The sequence below is a fragment of the Urocitellus parryii genome, chromosome 10, assembly GCF_045843805.1.
Source record: "Urocitellus parryii isolate mUroPar1 chromosome 10, mUroPar1.hap1, whole genome shotgun sequence".
Classification (NCBI taxonomy): Eukaryota; Metazoa; Chordata; class Mammalia; order Rodentia; family Sciuridae; genus Urocitellus; species Urocitellus parryii.
The window spans coordinates 115,962,412-115,982,707 of record NC_135540.1 but is presented as its reverse complement, the minus strand read 5'-3'; the positions used below and the strand labels follow the sequence as shown (position 1 = coordinate 115,982,707).

Here is a 20,296-nt window from a genome sequence, read left to right as displayed (position 1 = left end):
AGCTTCGTTGTGTGTCCATATTTAAGGGTAAATTACAACTACCTCCCCAAGTGGTCCTGTGAATAGGAAGGAGGTTTAGGATTAAATTGTATTTATAATATTGACAATTATATTTTGTTTTGTAGTTTTAAATACAAAGCAGTCACTGCCAGCAAGCAACTTCACAATTGTTGCCTAGATGGTTCTATGTAGCTAAACTCAGTTTTTCATTTTTGGTGGCAGTTTTGGTGATGTAGACCCAATGGAGGCTTGTGCTGAGAACACATGGATGGGGTCCTGGGGCTCTGGTGATAGCACCCCCTGTAGGCAGCTTCTGTTTTCTGAAGTGGCACCAAGGAAGGCCCAGCTGGAAGCTGTGACCTGTGGAGCATTTCTTAACACCTTTTCCAAGAAATTGTTTCCAAATAGAAATTGTTTCAGGGTGTGCGTTCTCGCTCTTTTCATGCACTGTAGGAAAGTAGTCCCTTAGGAGTATTGAGCACTGTGAGCATGCTGTAACTGCTATGACTATCAATTTTTTATGCAAAAATAACTGATAATTTAGTGTTCTGCTTTTAAAAAAACAATTTAAAAGAAAAACAGTAATGATTTCCTATCACTCATAAATTCATTACCTTGTAATTTTAGGGACCTTGAATCCAAAGCAAACCATGTTGGTGACTCTGGTGGGACCCCAGTGAAGACCCGGCGGCACTCATGGAGGCAGCAGATATTCCTGCGTGTGGCCACCCCACAGAAGGCATGCGACTCCCCTGGCAGATACGAGGGTAAGGCCACCCTAGAGGGAAATGGAGGAAGAGTGTCAAGAACCAGGAGGCCCCTTGTGTTGGCGGAGGGCAGAGAGCTGGCCACTTCGGCATCTGTGAGGCTGAGGCAGCTCCAAAGTTGTATGTGGGGAAGGACATTAAAACTCACTTAGGGTTATAGTGCTCCCGCGTTCAGGTGCTCAAAGCCCAGGTGGTGGTGGAGGCCCCACTTAGATGCCAGCAGCCTTCCCCAAATAGGAGCTGTGAGCTAGAACAGGCTATCTAAATTAATTACTTGCAGTCTGGGATTAATTATGCCTTTTACCACACCAATTGAACCAAAGGAGCATGATGTCATTACTCATACGTTTTTATAAAAATATTTGAAATTCATAACATTGGAAATAAAAATCAAATTGAATGTTTCCAACAGAAAGTTCACTCCTGTGATATAGAGATCCCTCTGTGCTCCTGGCACTCAGCTTCTCTTGTCTTATCCCCTCCTTGTGGGGGCACCATGGGTGGAGTGGCCACTCTGCCAGCACCTTCCTGCTGTGGCCCCTAGTGGAGCTACTGTGCTGGGTAGAGGGATTTTGATTCTTCTCCCTGCCTGCCTGGGCAGGGATAGGAGTGCCTCAGTCTTCCCATGCCCACTGGAGGAGCCCACAGGCTGCAGAGGGAGGGGGAAGCTGCCCTGGAGGAGGAACTGAGCATGTTGAAGATGTGGGTTTTAAAATGTTTAGTGCAGTGCAGGTGCTCAGCTTGTGGGTGGTGCTCCACAGCTCACCTCTGACCTGCACATGCCCTTGGCTTCAGCCAGAGATGCCCAACATGTGCTGGTGGCTGTGGCTGGCTGTACTTCAGTTACGAAGCCTCCCCCTACAGGGAGTTCCCACAGGCTTCTGCCTCAAGTGGGTGTGCTCAGGTGTCTTCCTATTGGTCTGGCACTGAATGGAAAGTACAGTTCTGAGTGTCTGTGTGGACTTAGGTGCTGTCAGTCTCTCTCTCCTCCTTCCACATTAGTTAGTATTGGGACTGGAGTGTGGAAGAGGGGAGGGAGATTGATTTCTGTTTGACTTTTCTTCTCCCAAATCAATTGTCTTCCAAATCAGTTCATTCTGTGCCACTGTCTACTCCCCATCCTCAGGGCACAGAGATGCCAGAGCCTTCTGCTGTGGTCTGTGACTACTCCATTTGGTCCTCTGAGGCTGAGGGAAAGACAAAGACAGTTGAGAGGCCCTGGGGCTTCTTTCCCCAGAGGTCCTAGGGAGTCTGTGCTGTGCTTCGCAAAATCTCTACTTCTGGTCAGTGTTAGTGGCTCAACCCATGGGCAGCTGAGGCTCATGTCTTGGGCCTGAAGGTCATACATGTGTGCTGTGGAGAAGCATAAATCGGTGTCTGGTGCTCAGAATGACGGGCCATTCTGCATTTGTGTTCTGCTGGTGTACACTTCAACTAAACAGCCAGGAAGCCTGGAGGTGAAAAACTTGAGGCAGAGGTACTTGTACTGTCCTTTCCTTTTCATCCCACTCAGAAAATACTACTAGAACCAACCACCAGAAATTTAAGATCCACTGTTTGCTTAGCAATAATAGCACTACTGAAGGATAAATAGGATTGTTTGTAATTTGGGAGTTCTGATTATGAGATAAATGAAAACCTGGCAAGAAGGGTATTACTAAGGAGAATGGCTCCAACTAAACATTGAAAGAGGAAATAGGGAGTCGAGCAATGTGGATGGAGGTGGAGAGATTAGACTGTGCAAATATCATCTCCAACAGAGTTAACTTGTCCCTTACTCAGGGGCGTGTGACTTTTTCTAGATACAGTCTCCCTGTGAAGTAATTAAGTTGCAAGAATCTGAATTTTACACTTTGGAAACCTGTCTGAATGAGGTGGGAGGTTAATCGGTATTTAGGAATTTACTTGTTTGTCTAATACCTGCAGGCAAACATTCCCAAATCCATCAGACTTTTTTTCTTTTAATTTTTATTTTCCAGTGCTGGGGATTTGTGAGTACTAGGCAAGTGCTGTACCACTGAGCTATATCTCCAGCCCCTCACCCCAAGAGTCTGATCTTATTTGTTACTCTTAAAAATGTTATTTTTGACAGGACTCAAACTTAGAAGTAGAAACCCTTAGAGAGGACAAGCCTGTGTCTCTTGGCAATTGGTTCCCGGCATTTTTCTTTGGCTTTCATTCTCTTGGCCAAAAGTTCAACATATTCTGCAGCCTCTTCCTTATTCTTCTTGGTACACTATTTCCTCAGAGCAATCTGGTGCTTGTGTTGCAGGACACATGGAGTAACAAGATGCTGAATCTTCAGTGCTTTGGTCCTGGGTTTTTTGCCTTCCTTTTTTAAGGGTTTTCTGACCACATATTGGTAGACACTATCTTCCTTAAGAGAGGTTGAAAAGTTTGCAGATTTTATTAGCTTTTTGGATCCCAGTTTATGAGGTGCAGTAGTATCTGTAAGTCCAGGAATATCCTTCTCTTCTTTTTTTTTGTGATAACCAAGTTGAGAATGCTCAGATTACATCCACAATGCAACCTCAAACATATTTGCGCTTTCTCTCTCCTGTTCACCTTGGTCCATAACAGGAATGCCCCTTACTCAGTAGCAAGTGAACGTAGCCAAGGGTCAGGACACCCTGTTCCATGGGGAAACCTTGTTTGTCCTTCCTGCCACTGATTCAGACCACATAAACTTCCCATTCTTCACCCAGAGCATCAGCAACAACTTCTGTGGCTGTATACTTTTCACAAAAAGTATGAAGTAGGCACTCATCATCTACTTCATTGAGTTTCTGGCAGCCAATAGCTGGGAAGGAGATATTCAACTTCATCTTGGAGCAGCTGATCTCCCATAAGGCACCACAAAAAAGAGCTCTGTTTTCTTTTTTTAATTCAGCAGTGACCAGTGGTCTTTTGTAAGAATTCCAGTGGGGTTGTGGCTCAGTGGTAAAGTGCTTACCTAGCTTGTGTGAGGCCCTGGATTCTATCCTCAACACCACACAAAATAAACAAATAAAATAAAGGTATTATGACCACCTACAATTAAAAATAGTAAAGAAAAAAAAAGCCAGCTTTAAGTTAGCAAGGCCTGAGACGGCAGGATTTAATTCTGAACCTCCAAGGGGTAGATCTCTTTTCTCAGGCAGGCACTAGGTCAGGTGCCCAGCAGGTTCTACACAAAAGGGAAACTGCATTATAAGTAGGAAGTCACCAATTTTTACTCGAACACTTGGCAAGACAAATGTTTTTGTAACAGAACAAACACAGATCATGAAATAAATAGGATACTAAAAGCTACATGGTGCCTTAAATTTAAAGCACAGGGCTCACGATGCTTTAAGTTTGTGGCAGCCATTTACAATAATTGCTGTAGAAACCCAGGAAAGCATGTTGTCCCTTCTTGGTGCTGTGGGTTCTTTGGGTGAAAGATTCTGAGAATTTGAAAGGACCATACTTGGTAAACTATTCACTCCACAGAGGGGAGTGCTAGTCAACCATGGCGATGCTGTTGCAAGGTTGGGAGTGTGTTTGGGGCACAGCCAAGGGCCCCGAGTGCTTGCCCTCTTTCAGAGTCTTGCTGATGAGCCACCCAGCCCTTTGCTGAAGGCAAGCAGGGGAAATGCTGGCATCCCTGTGAGACCTCTGGGAATCTAGTTAAAAGGCAGATTCTGATTCAGTAGGTCTAGGAGGGTCCTGAGCATCTCCATTTCTGAAAGCTCCCCAGTGATTCTCATGTATCTGGTCCACTTTGAGCAGCAAGGGCTTACTTACAATAAGCAGCTGCAGTAGGTCCAATCCAGATCTTCTAGTCTTGGTCTGCGCCTCTTCATTAGGCTGCTCTGGGACTCAAGGAACTTCCTGTCTCAATCCTCAAATCATTCTGGATTTATCAGTGACGTTTTGTTTTTTCCTCTTTGCCTTGCTGGGGATGGAACCCAGACCTTGAGCATGCTAGGCACATGCTGTACCAAAGAGCTGCACCCCTAGCCATCAGTGACCCTTTTTCTGAGAAGTGTTGTAGATCTGGAGAAGTAAAGAGCCAGTGTGGTGGGGGAAATGCAGTGATAAGAAATACGTGATAGTAGATAGGAAGGAAATTTGATGATGTGCCAAATGAAACCAAACCTTTGGTGCTTTGCCTTTCTGCTGCCATTTCCCACTGTGGGGAGTTTGGGCTCTGGACGGTACTGAGGGCACAGGATGCTGCAGGTGTTTGCTTTCTTACCCCTGATCTAACCTAATTGTCAGGCCAGCTACCAAGGCTGAAAATCAGCTTCTAACTAGAGATTTGACGGTACTTACATTCCATAGCCTCTTTTCCCAGTATATCATACTAAAGAAAATTCATTATTGTTAAGAAATAATCATTATATAATTGATACATAATAATTTAACATATTACATATATGTTAATATATAATTGACTCCATGAGACAAAGGAGCTGGTCTAACTTTATATTTTGAAATCTCTCCAGGTGTCTGTGGTGCCCAGTGAAAAATTGAGAACCATCAATGAAAACAAAAGGGTCATGTAATGATAATACAACATAATATATTATACGGCAAAAGGCAGATCTTTTGTTAACCTGTGTGCCAGGGAACAATTTTAGTCTTAGTCTAATATCTAATACTTCTCATTTAAGGATTTCAGATTATGTTGTATATTTTATCAACAACAGAAGCTTTCAAAGTTTCATGCCTTGAGGAAAAAAAGAAAAAGACCGAAAACCTCTTTTCATAGAGATAAGAACACTGTACAAGCAAATAGTCCAGTGAATAAAAGTTCAACGGTTTTCTGTGTTTTGAGTACTGCTGTATTAATATGCCCCATTTATGGTAAGGTTAAGTAAGTCTAGTAAACATTAGATACAATTTTGGATATAAACAGTAATGAGAAAAGCAAAGTATATAATCTGAATGTTATGATGACTATTATTGTAAAAAAAAGTCAAAGCATTGTATGGCTGTGATTTTTGTTGTGTATAGCCAAATTTGCAGGAATTTATGTACATTTAGGAAATTTTAATGAATGATATTAGTAGAATTACAACAAATAAAACTCTTTTTTAGGTGGTACTGAGAATCAAACTCAGGGCACTTTACCAATGAAACTCAAGGCACTTTACCAGCCCTTTTTATTTTTTTTATTTTGAGACAGGCTCATGCTAAGTTGCTGAGGCTGGCCTCAAACTTGTGATCCTCATGTCTCAGCCTTCCTAGGTATGCACTCTTGTGCCTCACCACAAGTAAAACTTTACTGAAAAATATAAGCACTGTAGTGACATCATATCTGACCTTTTTATCTTGATTAGTGCTTCTCAACTTTTGGCTGGACCTGCCCCTTTATCTCATGGAGTCATGGGTGTGGGTATGGGACCTGGCATGAGTAGAGGCTTCCTCTTCCTTTTTCCTCTTCTTTCTCCCTCCTTTTCTTCATCTTCCCTTCTTCCTTTCTCTCCTTTCTCCACCTCCCTCTCCAGAATTCTGGTCTGCTGCTTTGGTCATCCTCAACCCAGTAGACCTCAGGGGTGACTTGAACAACAGTTACCACTTGATGGCAGTGTTGCTCCCTTGTCTTGATGGCCCTGGCTTCTTTCCAGTCCCCCCAAAAGTGTGCTTGCTTCCCCTGCAGCCCCCGTGTTTTTATTTTGGACTTGTTGTAATATTTATAATCCTTACCCATTTGCAACGTATTTGAATAGAGGACTACATTCTGAAATTGAGATGTCTCTATTTCTACAGGGCTTTATGGACTGGCTAAACTAGGAAGAAAAAGCTCGTCTCCAGTTGCCAGCAAGACATATGCCTTTTTAATAAAGCTTGTTCTTAATTTGCTTTCTGTATAATTTTGCTTTTCTCTGGTGGATGAAGACCAGGTTCAAGATAAAGTATTGCAAGCCAAGAATCTGATTGTTGACGGATTTCTAGAGTTAAAGCAGTAGATTTTCCCCCATGTTGTGCTTCTTGGCAGGTCACTTGAGAAGTCAGGGAAGCCACAATGAATGGCAAGGTTTTACCTCGCCTTGTTGTTTTTGTGCCTGTAACATTGTAAAGGTAGCAGTGGTTGAGCTTTTCCTGATGAACCACTGACAGTTAAATAGCTAGTCCTTGAGCTTTGTGTGAGGTCTGGAGCTACGGGCTGGGCAAGGAGGACATCATCTTGTCATTGCTGTTTGGGAACAGGCTTCTGGAGGCACTGGAGTTGGATGGCCTGGGTTTGAATCCCTGACCTTCCATCAAGGGGTCAAGTGACAGTCACAGTGCTTACTCCCTTACAGCTGTCAGGGAGTTCTTCCGTAGGGTGTCCATAGTGTGTCACTACCCACAGGATAAAGCCCAAAGTGGAAGGTCTCATTTGTCATTTTCAAACTTTAATCTCTAGGCACAGGGAGCCATGAAGTATTTAAAGCAAGGGAACAGCAAGTAGTTTGGAAATATTTTCAGAGGAATAAAATTTGTAGGCTGGTCTGGACCCAAAATAGCTTCAGAATCAGGGCTTGGATGAGGTGAGGCCAGCAGGTTTCCTGGGTGCAAAATTTAAGGTGCTGACCCTGTCCTCACAGCTAGTGGCTTCTGACCTACTGCACTGCAGGTGTCTGCTGGCCTGGTCCTGGCTCTCCCCACTCCTGTGCTCTCTGTGCTTTGTGAGGGATGGTTGGATTAGTTTTCCTTGCCAGAAAAGCCTTGTTTTGCTTAAAAAACAGCTTTATTATTATTATTATGCTAGTCACCCATTTAAAGCATACCATTCAGTGTTGTTGTTTTTAAAGCATGTTTGCAAAATTTTGCAATCACAACAATATAATTTTAAAACATTCCTCTAGAAGAATCTTCTGGCTCTCATTGCCCAGTCCACTATACCAACCCCCATCCTCACCCCATCCCTGGCCAATCACAGATCTACTTTCTGTGTTTGTGTATTTGCCTATTCTGGACATTTCATGTAAATGTGATTATACAATATGTGGTCCTTTGTGTCTGGCTTTTTTCACTTAGCATAATACCTTCAGTCTTTCTCATGTTATAATAGTTATCAGTACTTGATTTTTTTATGGGAATTAGTATTCTGTTGTATGGGCATATTACATTTTGCTTATCCATTTATCAGTTGATCGACATGTGGGTTAGTTCCTCTTTGAGGATGTTAAGAATCCCACCATTGTGAACATTGATGTGAAGGGTGTTTTGTGGATGAAAGTTAAAAAAAGAGTTTTAAAGTGTGAGCTGGTGTGGAACCTCCTTTTCCAGAGGCTGGGCGGGGCTGGTGAGGCCAGTGTGGCTGGGAGAGACCTGGTTCACCAGCTGGGCTTCCCTGCTGGCTGGCTTTGTTTGCCTTTCTTCTGCTCCATGCATCTTGGGTCCTGGTGCTGCCCTCATAAGCACACAGGAAGCCAAGTCCCTGGGGAGCCTCCCTGGGGCTCCCATAGCTTGCCCTTGGTCCTGAAAGGCAGTCAGAGGGTCACAGGTTAGTGGCATTTGCGTGGAGCTACATTTATCTCAGCTGTTCTCAAGCTGAGTGTGCCCCGGAATCCCCTGGGACCTGTGGAAACATGTACTGCTGGACCTCACCCCAGTCTCTGATTCTGGAGCTTGAATTCTCTTGGGTAGAACCCTCAAGTCCTAATGGCTGATAAGCACAAGAACATCCTATTCTGACCTAAACTCTGGCCAAAAAACAAATACTGAGTGGATTATCAGTAAAATAAACAATGGATTGAAAAACAGAAATGGATCCTATAGCACATTTTGAGACAGCCAGTCAATCCTATTTTCTTTGCCATGAAACTAATCAAGTATTAATAGTAACATTGCAGTTTCTGTATCACGTGTTAAGCATTTAATATCTGAACTTTCAGACAATTAGACTCGACCAACATATTGGAGGTGTCACTGCCCAGTTTTTAAGCAGTGGGGCTAGAAGGACTAAATAAATATGCTTGTTACTCCCACATCTCTCAGTTCACATAGCTCAGGTTCAAATTGAATGAGCTTAACTCCAAATCTACTTTCTCAATCACAAAAAATGAACTGCTAACAGTTTTAGGAATAAATTAGCGAGGAGTTTTGACTGGTTTGCTCACTTAAATTAGTGCTTGTGCAGCAAAAGGCTGAGTTACAGTGAGCACATGTCTGTGTTGGAAGTATTCTAGAATTGAGTGTTAACGCTTGCTTGTAAAGTATTTGGGGCATTACTTGTAATCGTAAAACTTTAGCAGAATTAGAATCTACCTAGTTGGATGGTTTCTGTTATTTATACTTACTTAAATGAGAGAACGTTGTCTCCTGGAGAGGGCAAGTTCTTGTGCTTCCACTGTGCATGAGCTCTGGCAGCTCCAGGGTTACAACTTCAGGCACAGTCAGGGAGCTCTTGACTTTGTAAAATTCCTGAAATAAAGCCAAGGGGTGCATTAAATTGCTTTCTAAATGGATTTTTTCCAAGTAAATTTGTTTTATCACTTTCATATAAATGAAAATATTTGCAGCGTTGAGTCCTAACAAGATTTGAAACCTCATTCACTAAAGCAAGAACATTGTAATCGTGGTCTTGCATAATTCTGAACATGATCGTAGTGCCAGACTGTGAATTTGATACTTGAGAGGATGATAGGCTTCCACCGAAAGGTTAGGAGTGCGGTCCCTTCCTGCCCAGGTCTTTAGCTTGAAGACTCTGTTGAGGACTGTCCTGTGATGGGAGGTGAAGTCTAGTCTCACTTAGGTGCTCTGGGTTTGGGGGTTGTACTTTGCAGGAGCATCTTCCCCTGTTGATGAGGGAAGGTTTCTGTTGTCTTATTGTCACTGCGTTTTCTCTTGCAAAGCTTCTGTTTAGGGCTGGGTGAGGGCAGGGTAGACACAGTTGGCTTCTTCAGCTTCATGTGTGAGACTTAGGTTGAAAGTTGGAGGTGGATTCTTTCCTTCCCATGGCCACTTTGAGTTCATCATCCTCCCTCAGAGAAACCACTGTATACCTTATTCAGACTTTTCTCCCATTATCCCTAATGCTGTGGCCTTGGTCTTGTGTGGTGTCCGTCTGCAACTGCATTGGTCTGCGTACAGTTGTTCTCTCAGCATGTGGCAAAGTCCTTGGATTTCCACTGACTGGGGGTGGGGAGGAGGTTCCTTCTCACCTCCTATTGCTCATTTTCTTTGTTGTGTAGTTCTTACATGGTCCAGCACTTCTCTTCCAAAATCGACATCATTCTGAGATTGCATTTGACCGACTGCACATGGGTGTCACCAAAGAGGGACTAATTTTTCTCCCATAATTAGAAATCTGTAATGGTAGAGCAGAGCTGGTTTGGTAGCTCCATAATGTAGGTCAGCCCCTCTCTCTTTCTGTTTCATCCTCCCAGATGCCTCCACTTTCTCCATTTCCAAGCAGAACAAGGAAGGAAGTATCAAGGAGGAAAGGGTGAGCCCTCTGTATCCAGAGAGTGAGACTGCTCCAGAAATGCCTGATGGACTTTCTTGTGCATCTCATTTTCTGAAACCATGTCATCTGGCCAGCCACAAGGGGGCTAGGATGTGTTGATTTAGGGCTGGGTACCTTGCCACCTTGTCTGGTACTTGGGAAGAGGGGTGGAGGGGGAAGGCTAGGGGCCCGCCACCCTGATTGTGCAGAATATGATGCTCTTCTCTGCTGTGCTGGGTTCCTCAGGCAGCCCTGGTTTGGGATAGACCATTTCCATTGCCCAGAAAGTTCTTCCTATTCATTTTCTCCCCTCTGTCTATATCCCACATACTTTAGCACTAGAAGACTTTCCAGTGTCCTCTTCAGGATCCAGTGCCACTGTTTCTTTCCTATGAGGGCACATCAGTCTTTCTATTCCTTTTGTCCCTGTTGGGGAGCTTCTGATCGTGCTGTGGGTTTACACATTGAACTCCACATCTGTGCTGTCTAGTACAGTAGGCACACTATCCACATACAGCTGTTTAAACTGGAATGTTAACTAATCACACTTAAATGAATTAACAATTTTATTTACTCACACTAGCCTCATTTCAGGTGGTCAAGAACCACAGAGGGCCTGGGGCTGTTGTGTTGGAGAGCACAGCTCTACAATGTTCTGACATGTCAAAAGCTCTCCTGGACACACTGCCTGAGCTGATGAACTCCCTGAGAGTGCCCCTCCCCGACTCTGCCCTTCAGAAATGCAAGTGCGGGCTGCAGGGTGGTGGAGAATTACACTGGCTCCTAACTGAAGTAAACTTTGGGCAGAATTTTTAAAAAAAAAGATAGCCTACAACCCACACCACTCCTAAAAATAATGTTTGCTGATTATGAGTATGTAAAAGGTTTCAAGTGTACCACTTTCAAGGATTCCTAAAAGCAAGTCATCTATTTCAAACTTTTTTATTTAACAGGTGAAGAAACAGGTGAGTGGGTTGGGTGAGGGGGGTTGGGACCCACTGAAGGTCACACAGGCAGTCAGTGGTAGAATGGACTGGAAACTTGGCTATCATATCTGCATTCCCGTTTCTTTCCATTAATCCCTCTCTGATTAAGTATCAGCATCCTGTTTGTTTCCCTGATTGAGTTCTATGAGACAGGAAGCTGTTTTCAGCTTCTGAATTACCCCGCATACCCATTGCACGTAGGCGTTGATTGGGGGACACTCAGGAAACAGCTGAGTGTAAGCCTGTTTTCAACAATGATTGTTCAGTTCCAAGAGTCAAAAAATGACTCAAGCCAGTGTAACCAGAAGGAGGCTTTAGAAATCAAGATAAAGGTAAGAGCCGGGAACTAGAAAGTTGTCAGGAATCAAGGACATCTTTGGCTCTCTCTTTGGAGTCATATTTTTTTTTCTTCTATTCCTATTTTTAAAATATTTTTTTAAATTATGTATTTTAAATTTCATTTTATTCTAATTTGTTATATATGACAGCAGAATGCAATTCAATTCATATTACACAAATAGCCTGGTTGTACACAAAGTAGTCACACCACTCGTGTTTTCATACATGTACTTATGGTAATGATGTCCGTCTCATTCCCCCGTCTCTCCTACCCCCACGCCCCCTCCCTTCTCCCTCCTCCCTCCCCTTTGTCCTATCTAAAGTTCATCTATTCCTCCCACGCTCCCACTCAACCCCCATTATGAATCAGCATCCTTAAATCAGAGAAAACATTCGGCATTTCGTTTTTTGGGATGGGCTTACTTCACTTAGCATTATATTCTCCAACTCTATGCATTTACCTGCAATCTTCTGTTCTCTTCTTTATTCTGCACGCCAGTTCTCCCAGCTGACTTACCCCTTGTATGATCACACCAGTCCTCAAGCTGTATGACCTCTTAGCTCTGGAGGCATCCATGTACCTGACTGCTAATCTGTTTGATTGCTGATCTGTTTGATTGCAGATTTTGAGAGGGAGAACTGATTGGCCCAGCTCTGGTTGCTTACCCAGGGAATGGTGGGAGAAGTATGGTACCACATGGCAGCAGGACCCACCCAGCTGTCATCTGGCTGTAAGAGTATGGAGTGGGCCAGAGCTGGGAGGTGTGATGTTAGTAATTATATCATTTACCAACCAAAGGCAGGGGACAGTGAAAAAGCCTTTAGCTTTTTCAGTTGATGGTTATTCTGTAGTAGGTGAGATTGTTCAGGGGTAAGTAGTATGAATTTCCTATTACCTGAAGGACTTGGATAGAGACTGGCTAACCCCCCATCAAAGAACAAAGTTTGCTAGGAACAAAGCTTAATTGATGTATTTATCCCATAACAAGAGTTTGGGATTCTTTGGGCAAAATCGTTTTCATGTGGTTCCACAACCAAAGGTGTTCAAGGTGTCCCTCAAGGAGAGGACCCCAGGGAGCCCTTGTTGAGCTTACACCGTAGACCCGGGCCACAAACTGGTCTAAGTATCAATGGTGTGAGGCCTCAACATGCTCTTGCATCTGCTTAAGTCTTATCAAGCCATTGAGAGCACTTAGTGCATTTGCAAAATCCAGCTTAAGCCTGGTGGGGAAATGACATTATCTCTTCAGAGCCCTAGGGCCTGCCATGGAGTTTGGCTCATAGATGGTACTTGATTTCTGCTGGTTAAAGGAATATACGATTTTGGAATCTTAACCAGTTATAGGTATTTTTATTATAAAAGTATTTATTACAACTACTTAGATTATGCTATGTAAGAAATAACATACATGGAGAAAGATACAGAGAAAACACTGATGTTCTATAGAAATTTTGAGATGTTATGATGGGTGGTATTTTCCCTTGTCTCATTTTAAAATTTATAATGTAATAATGCTTTGATAATAGGAAAACTTTATGCGTAATTAAGAAATACATTTGGCTTACATAAAGAAGCATATTTCTGTCACAAGTCATGATGCTATCAGGTTTTCAGATTTATTAAAAATGGAATTGATTATAAGACTATTTCTCTCTTGTGGGCTGGAACTACAGATAATTATTTGGGGTCCCCCCATTTCATCCGTGGAATTATTAAACTTGGGGTGGTCAGTAATTTGAATTGTGAAAGTGGCAGCTTTAATTTGCAAAAATCAAACCCCTAAGAGAGGTGTGACTAAGTGGCAGAGAGATGGGGCTTGGGAATGTTGTGACTTCCTCTTTTGGCTGCTGTGATCTTTGGGAGAATGTCCCAGAATCTGAGGTCTTCACTTAAAGCAAGCCTCTTGCCTCCCATGCTCACCTTTCCCAAGCCAGGGAGTTTTTCAAACAGGGGTCCTGTGAGTTTTCCCACTGGTCATTCCAGCCTGTACTCCCTTGTTTTCTTGATATGTCACGGGGCAAACGAAAATGAGTAGCTCCCATTGTGATGAGTGTTTCTAGTAATGGCCTCGGCCACTTGAGGGAAAGAGTCCTGTGTAACTTCAGAAAGGCCTGATGGGCTGAAGTGTCTTGGTTAAGAGTTAGAGTTTTAAATTTTCTAAAGTGGTAAAAAAAAACTTTTGTGGTAAAAAAACACATAGCCTAAAATTACCACCTTGACCATAAATTTTTAGGTGTAAGTGCACTGGTGTTAAGTATATTCGCGATGTGGTAAATGAGTCTGCAGAGCTTTTTCATGTTGTAAAATTGAAATTCTATTCCCATAAAACACTCTCATTTCCCCCTCCCCCAGCCCCTGGCAGCCACCATTCTGCTTTCTGTTTCTGTGAGTTTGGCTATTTTAGATTCCTCACATGAGCAGAATCATGCAGTATTTGTCTTCTTGCTTTGCTTTATTTCACTTAGCATAATGTCTCCCAGGTTCTTGCCTTTTCCTAAGGCTGACCTATGTTCTGTTGTAGTACATGCCACACTTGTTTTGTGGATATATCTGTCTGTACGTTTGCATTGTCAATCTCTTGGCTCTTGTGAACAATGCTGCTATGAACATGGGTGCCAGTTACCTCTTTGAGATCCTGCTTTCGATTCTTTTGAGTGTATACCCAGAAGTGGGAGTGCTGGGTCATGTGGTACTTCTATTTTTAATTTTTTGAGACACTACTGTTTCCCTGAAAATTCCCATCAGCAGTGCCCAAGGATTCTGATTTCTCCACATCCTCACCAGTGTTTATTGCTTTCTGATTATTTTGACAGTGGGCATCCTAATGGTATGAGGTGATATCTCATTGTGGTTTTGCATTTCTCCATTGATTGGTGATGTTGAACATCTTTTTATAACCTTGTTGGCCATGTATGTGTTATCTTTGGAGAAATGTCTATTCAGGATTTTATGCCCACTTTTATTGTGTGTGTGTGTGTGTGTGTGTGTGTGTGTGTGTGTGTGTGGCTGAGATTCGACCCAGGGATCCACACATGCCAGGTACACACACTACAACTGAGCTGTATTCCCAGCCTTTTAATTTTATTTTCAGACATAGTCCTGCCAAGTTGCCCGGTCCGACCTTTAACATATGCTCCTCCTGTCTCAGCCTCCCGAATAGCTACAATTATAGGCATGTGCCACTGCACATGGCTTTGAGTATGACTTTTAAATCAGACCAGCCTGAACTTAAATTCTGGCTCTTGCATTTGTGACCTGTTTGGCCAAAAGCAGTTGCTTGACTTCTCTGTGCTGCAGCTATAACATGGCACAGTGATAGCACCCACCTCATAAAGGAGGGATGTGGAATCAGTCAGTGAAATCTGCTTTCCCCACATTTCCTCCTCCAGAAATGACAGCCATTCTTTCCTGTGCTTACCTCCTTCACTTTTTTTTTTAAAAAAAATGTTCCTTTTAGATATACTGACAGTAGAGTGCATTCTGACATATATACATGGAGTATCACTTAGGATCACATTCTTGTGGTTGTACATTATGTGGAGTTACGTGAACGTGTATGCCTGTATGAACATAGGAAAGTTATGTCTGGTTCATTTCCTGTCTTTCCTATTCCCATCTTACCTCCTTCACTTTTAACATCACATTTAGGACTTGTAAGTTGCCCAGACTGGTCTTGAACTTGGGATCCTCCTGCCTCAAGTGTGCATCATTGCATCTGGTCATAACTATCAGTTTTTAACAATTATAAATGGAAGTTAATGTGCTGAGATTTGCTGTATTCACTTACAGCTAGTGGAGACTTTCAAAAGAAGATGTTGCCTGTCTAGTAATTTTTTTTTATAAACTGTGATAATGTTTTAAGAAAACATCACCACAAAAACAGTTTTCAAAAGACATTTGAACTTGAGTTGTCCACGGATTGCATTTAAGCATTTGCAATATATCAGGGTTTTACTTTTATTTACTTTTTTTGTGATGGGGCCTCACCATGTTGCCTAGGCTGTTCTTGAACTCCTGGGGTCAAGGGACCCTCTCACCTCAGCCTCCTGAGTGGCTGGTGCTACAGGGGTGTACCACTATGCCAGGTTTTAAACATATCTCAGTGTATTCCCTTTTATGGGGCAGAAGCCAGCTCAATGAGTCTGTTTCCATTTGCTAGATGAGAATGTGGAAGCCTGAAACCACTTGCACTACTTCCTGGATGCTTGAGGCAGAATACTGGCATTGTAAGGAAATCGGTTGGGCTGGGGTTTCCCAGGTGGAAAGGTCATATTTCCACATATACCCAGTGACCATTGTGGGAGTTGAGGGAAGAACTGGGTTCACTATTTTAAACCTCTTGTTTCATCTTGTGGACTTCCCCATCCCCTCTCCTCAGCAAAGCACAAAAGTATTTCCTAACTTTTAAGTCATGGGCTTCCTTTCACAGATTTCGACCTTAGATCACATCCAGATAAGCATTGTGCAATGGATGGGTGGGGCTGGGTTTCTCAGTCCTGTATGCATGCGAGGCAGAGGGAGGCAGCAAAGTTTCTAGCTGGAGTTTTTAACAATTAGGTCCTTGTTGGCCACTGAGGCTCAAGACCTCTCCAGGGTGGCTGTGCAAGCAACAGCCCAGACAGGGCTTCTTTGTACTTGTGTGGATCACTGAATGCACCTTGACCATTCCTGCTTCTCATGGTCCTGTGTTTCTTTTCTGTACTCCCCATGTCACCTCTCCTTAAGCCCCTTAGAAAACCATCTGCTTCTAATTCTATTTTCTTCCTTTCCCAGCAGTTTTTACCAATGTCTGTCCAGCGTGGGGCTGTGATGTGACCCTGTTGATTTTTTTTTTTTTTTTTTAAATCCAGTTGACAAGCTTCCAGTGCCCTCTCAGAGATTCAAGTGTGCATGTCGTACTCTGACCTCTGTGTGAGTCAGTCATGATCTCCCACCTTCCGAGCCTTACCCCTGCTTGGGTGCACTCAGACCTTCAGACAATGTATCCCATTATGATGCTTTAAAAGTTGGTAATGGACCATGGTGATGCACACCGTGCCCAGAATACAGAAGGAAAGCCTCATCTAAACATACAGCAAAAAGTCAGTGGAAGATGAAAGGGAGAACATAGGAAAATATTGAGTGCTTATGTTTGGGAAGTAGGATGATAGATAACTTTTCCCTTTAAAAATATACACATATACATGTTTACTTTTCCTATGAGGTCATTAAAATTGTTTCTTTTAAAGGGAAGAAAAAGCTGATCAACATGCCTAGAAACCTCCTGGACTACAGAGAGGAAAATTGGGCTCTTCTTGAAAATTGCCATTTGGACTGTTGTATCATGTTACCAATAAACTCAGAGTGGGGACTCTGGCTTCTCCAGCTGAGTTCTCTGTCCTGCAGTACACAGTGGCCCCAACCCTTCCTTGCCCAGTGACTGCCACTCAAATCCAGGTTCCATCTTGCAGACCTCGATGGCTATGATAGTTGTTCATGTTACCTCTCATGATGTACCGTCTTTATCATCACATTTTGAAGGCACACCAGTATAGTTTTGGGTGAAAGCCCCGAATTTGCAAAGATGATACAGACCCAGCTCCTCACATGATGAGGTGGATTTGTCGTGTGTCATTTAACATAAAGCTACACACAGGGCACAGTTGGTTCACAGAGCCCTGCCCTTGGGATCGGATTGAAAGTGGGCTTGACGCTAGATAAAGAAGTGTGCAAGTGTAGTCAGGGAGACGAGAAATGCCAAGGGAGAAAGAAGGATAAGTGTTGGGTGCAGGATAGAACCAAGTTCAAGGTTCTCCTTTCATTGGAAAGCTGCTGCTGTTAAAAATCCCTGCAGGGTTTTGTTGCTGTCTTTTATTGATTCAGTGCTCTGTTGTGGCATAAACCTTAATAATTTGAAGGTTCCCAGTTTATCTTGACAAAATGATTCTCACTTATTCCAAGCTTAATGAATATTAGCATATTTAAGTACAGATGAAATACACTAAATCCATTCATTTATATTACAAATATATCATGTAGTAGGAACTATGTTTTAACTCTAGGTTCTTGCACAAAACTTTAATTCTTTTTTGCCTGGATTGTATTTTGTCTGATTTTATATCAGAGGCCTATGATCGTGTCATGTCTGGAGTCTGCATTATTGTTGCTCTTTTCTGCCTGTGTCTCACTCCATGCTGATCAGGGAACTGGGAAGCACATGTCAGTTAAGCATCTTCCTGGGCTGGTGTGCCAGGAAAGGTTGGGTTGGAGTGCTGTCCTAACCCTGCTTCCTACCATGTGGTCGGTCAGTTTGTCCAGCACTGAAAGGGAAGCAGGCTGGGTGAAGAAGTAGGATAGAAGGTAGACAAGATGTCAGAGTACTTTTAAGCCCTGGCCTAGGACCTGGCAATATATTTAGAAAAAAGTGGATATAAAAGATGCACTTGCAGCTGTGTTAATGATTTACAGACCAAGTGCAGTGACATGAAGGAAGGGCAGCTCTGTTCTAGAGCAGTGGCTACATGTACTCGAGCAGATCTCTCTTTGTGGCCCCCAGGTCTTCCCTTCTCCCATAAGAAAAAAGAAAAAAAAAAAAAAAGAAAATTTGAATTTTGTCAACCCATCAGGACTCTCAGTGCCAGGCCATCCTCTTCTTTTTGGTTATAACAAAAAGTATTAACTGTGTTTTAAAACTTTCCTTTTTTCTTTGGCTGCTAACTGAACTTTATGGTGAGAAAGCATGCCTCTCCTCACCTCCACGTGGCTTTTTTTTTCCGTACCAGGGATTGAACCCAGGAGTGCTTTACCATTGAGCCACATCTCCAACCCCTTTTATTTTTTATTTTGAGACAGAGTCTCACCAGGTTATTAGGGCCTTGCTAAGTTGCTGAGGCTGGCTTTGAACTTGCTTGTGATCCTCCTGCGTCCCACCTCTTGAGTCACTGAGATTACAGGCATGTACCACCGAGCCTGGCGCTAACTGAATTCTTTAAAGGAACGTTTACAGAGGCTCTATAAAGTTTTTCTTCCCCCTGCCCAGATCCAAAAGCTGGTCCCTAAGCCCCAGTGATATGGTGTTTGGAGATAGACCTTTGGGAGGTGATTTGATTCAGATGAGGTCATGTGTGTAAATCCCTCATCAATGGAATTAGTGCCCTTATAAAAGGAAGAGACTCCCCAACTTCCTCTCCCTACCATGTGAGGATATAGTAGGGAGGAAGCCATCAGGAAGTCAGAAAGATGGTCCTCACAGAATGATACCCTGATCTTGAACTTCCCTCCAGAACTGTGAGAAATACATATCTGTTTAAGCTGCTGTGTCTGTGGTGTTTTGTTATAGCCGCCCAACCTAAGATAGATAGCTCTGTTCCCTATCACTTCCTGGTTGCCAGCATGGATTTTGCACACAGCTTCGTGGGGTGAAGTTTGAAAGCTCTCTACATCATGCAGTCATTTTTTTATTCTTTTTAGGCCTAGTTTTGGTCCTTATAGCACCTTGTGCTATAGACAGGAGAGGTTCAAGGGTGAGGAAATTGGTCTCACCATGCCTCTATAGAAACTGGGAAGCAGAAAGGCCTCCTAGGTCCTACTCCATCTTCCTTGGCAGAGTGGGGTAGCTGTAGTATCACAATTTGCAGAGGCCAGAGCTGGAGAGGAGGAGCGCACAGTGGGGGTACTTGGAGCCGTGCTGTAAACAAGCTGTTTTTCTGCAGATGGCTAAACAGCACAGATTGGGAAATCATGATCTTAGCTTTTAGTAGTATATTTTCTGTTTGTGTTGGGTGACTCATTGGTCTGTGTCTCTGATTATTTATGTTCAGATCTGGAAGGAAATTTATTATTGCTATAATAGTGTGGGTGGTTGATTTGGGTCACCAGGGAGGGGCCGCTTTCTGAATGCATTTCTTAAGAAAATGGTATTAATTTTAGTTCAAACAATTGTCTTTGACAGAGATAATGCCTTTGGGCCAGTGTTTGAAAAGCAGGATATATTTTTAAACTTTCATAGTCATGTCACTGTTAATGGATGAAGTCATTGCTTAATCATTTTGAAATAATTTGTTTGAAATATACCAGGTTCTCTAGTATCACATTGTCACATAATGTGATACCACCAGTTAAGGTAAAATAACCTAGAGTAACTGAATAAAATAACTAAAAAAGTACTGAATGCCCAAAGCCAGGAGTTTTCAAACTTTGGTGTACGTTATTAGAATTCCCAGTTGTGTGAATCCAGGCTGCTGGTCTACCCCAGGGTTTGTGATCTGGCAAATCTGGGTGGGTGGGGCTGAGACCCTGCATTTCTTTTTTCTTTTTTTTTTTTTTTTATTGTTGGTTGTTCAAAACATTACATAGTTCTTGATATATCATATTTCACATTTGGATTCAAGCGGGTTATGAACTCCCATTTTACCCCGTATACAGCTTGCAGAATCACATCAGTTACACTTCCTTTGATTTACATATTGATATACTCATGTCTGTTGTATTCTGCTGCCTTTCCTATCCTCTACTATCCCCCCTCCCCTCCCCTCCCCTCCCCTCCCCTCTTCTCTCTCTACCCCCACTACTGTAATTCATTCCTCCCCCTTGTATTATTTTTCCCTTTCCCCTCACTTCCTCTTGTATGTAATTTTGTATAACCCTGAGGGTCTCCTTCCATTTCCATGCAATTTCCCTTCTCTCTCCCTTTCCCTCCCACCTCTCATCCTTGTTTAATGTTGAGACCCTGCATTTCTAAGAAGCTTCTAGGGCATCTGTTGCTGGTGGGTGACTACACGTTGAGAACCATTCCTGTAAACTAACAGCAACCCATGTGCTG

General features: G+C 42.9%; 1 protein-coding gene and 1 pseudogene across 3 annotated transcripts in view; one reads left to right on the top strand and one right to left on the bottom strand.

The window, feature by feature from the left end:
- Tbc1d1 (TBC1 domain family member 1) overlaps nt 1-20,296 on the top strand; it is a 214,792-nt gene that overhangs the window by 141,293 nt on the left and 53,203 nt on the right. For all 3 annotated transcript variants that reach the window (XM_026385254.2, XM_026385235.2, XM_026385263.2), the window contains one exon: nt 628-767. In XM_026385254.2, coding sequence (XP_026241039.2) covers nt 628-767 — 140 coding nt within the window. The remainder of the gene's footprint in view (nt 1-627; nt 768-20,296) is intronic.
- Nucleotides 2,847-3,592, bottom strand: LOC113180381 (small ribosomal subunit protein eS6 pseudogene; annotated as a pseudogene).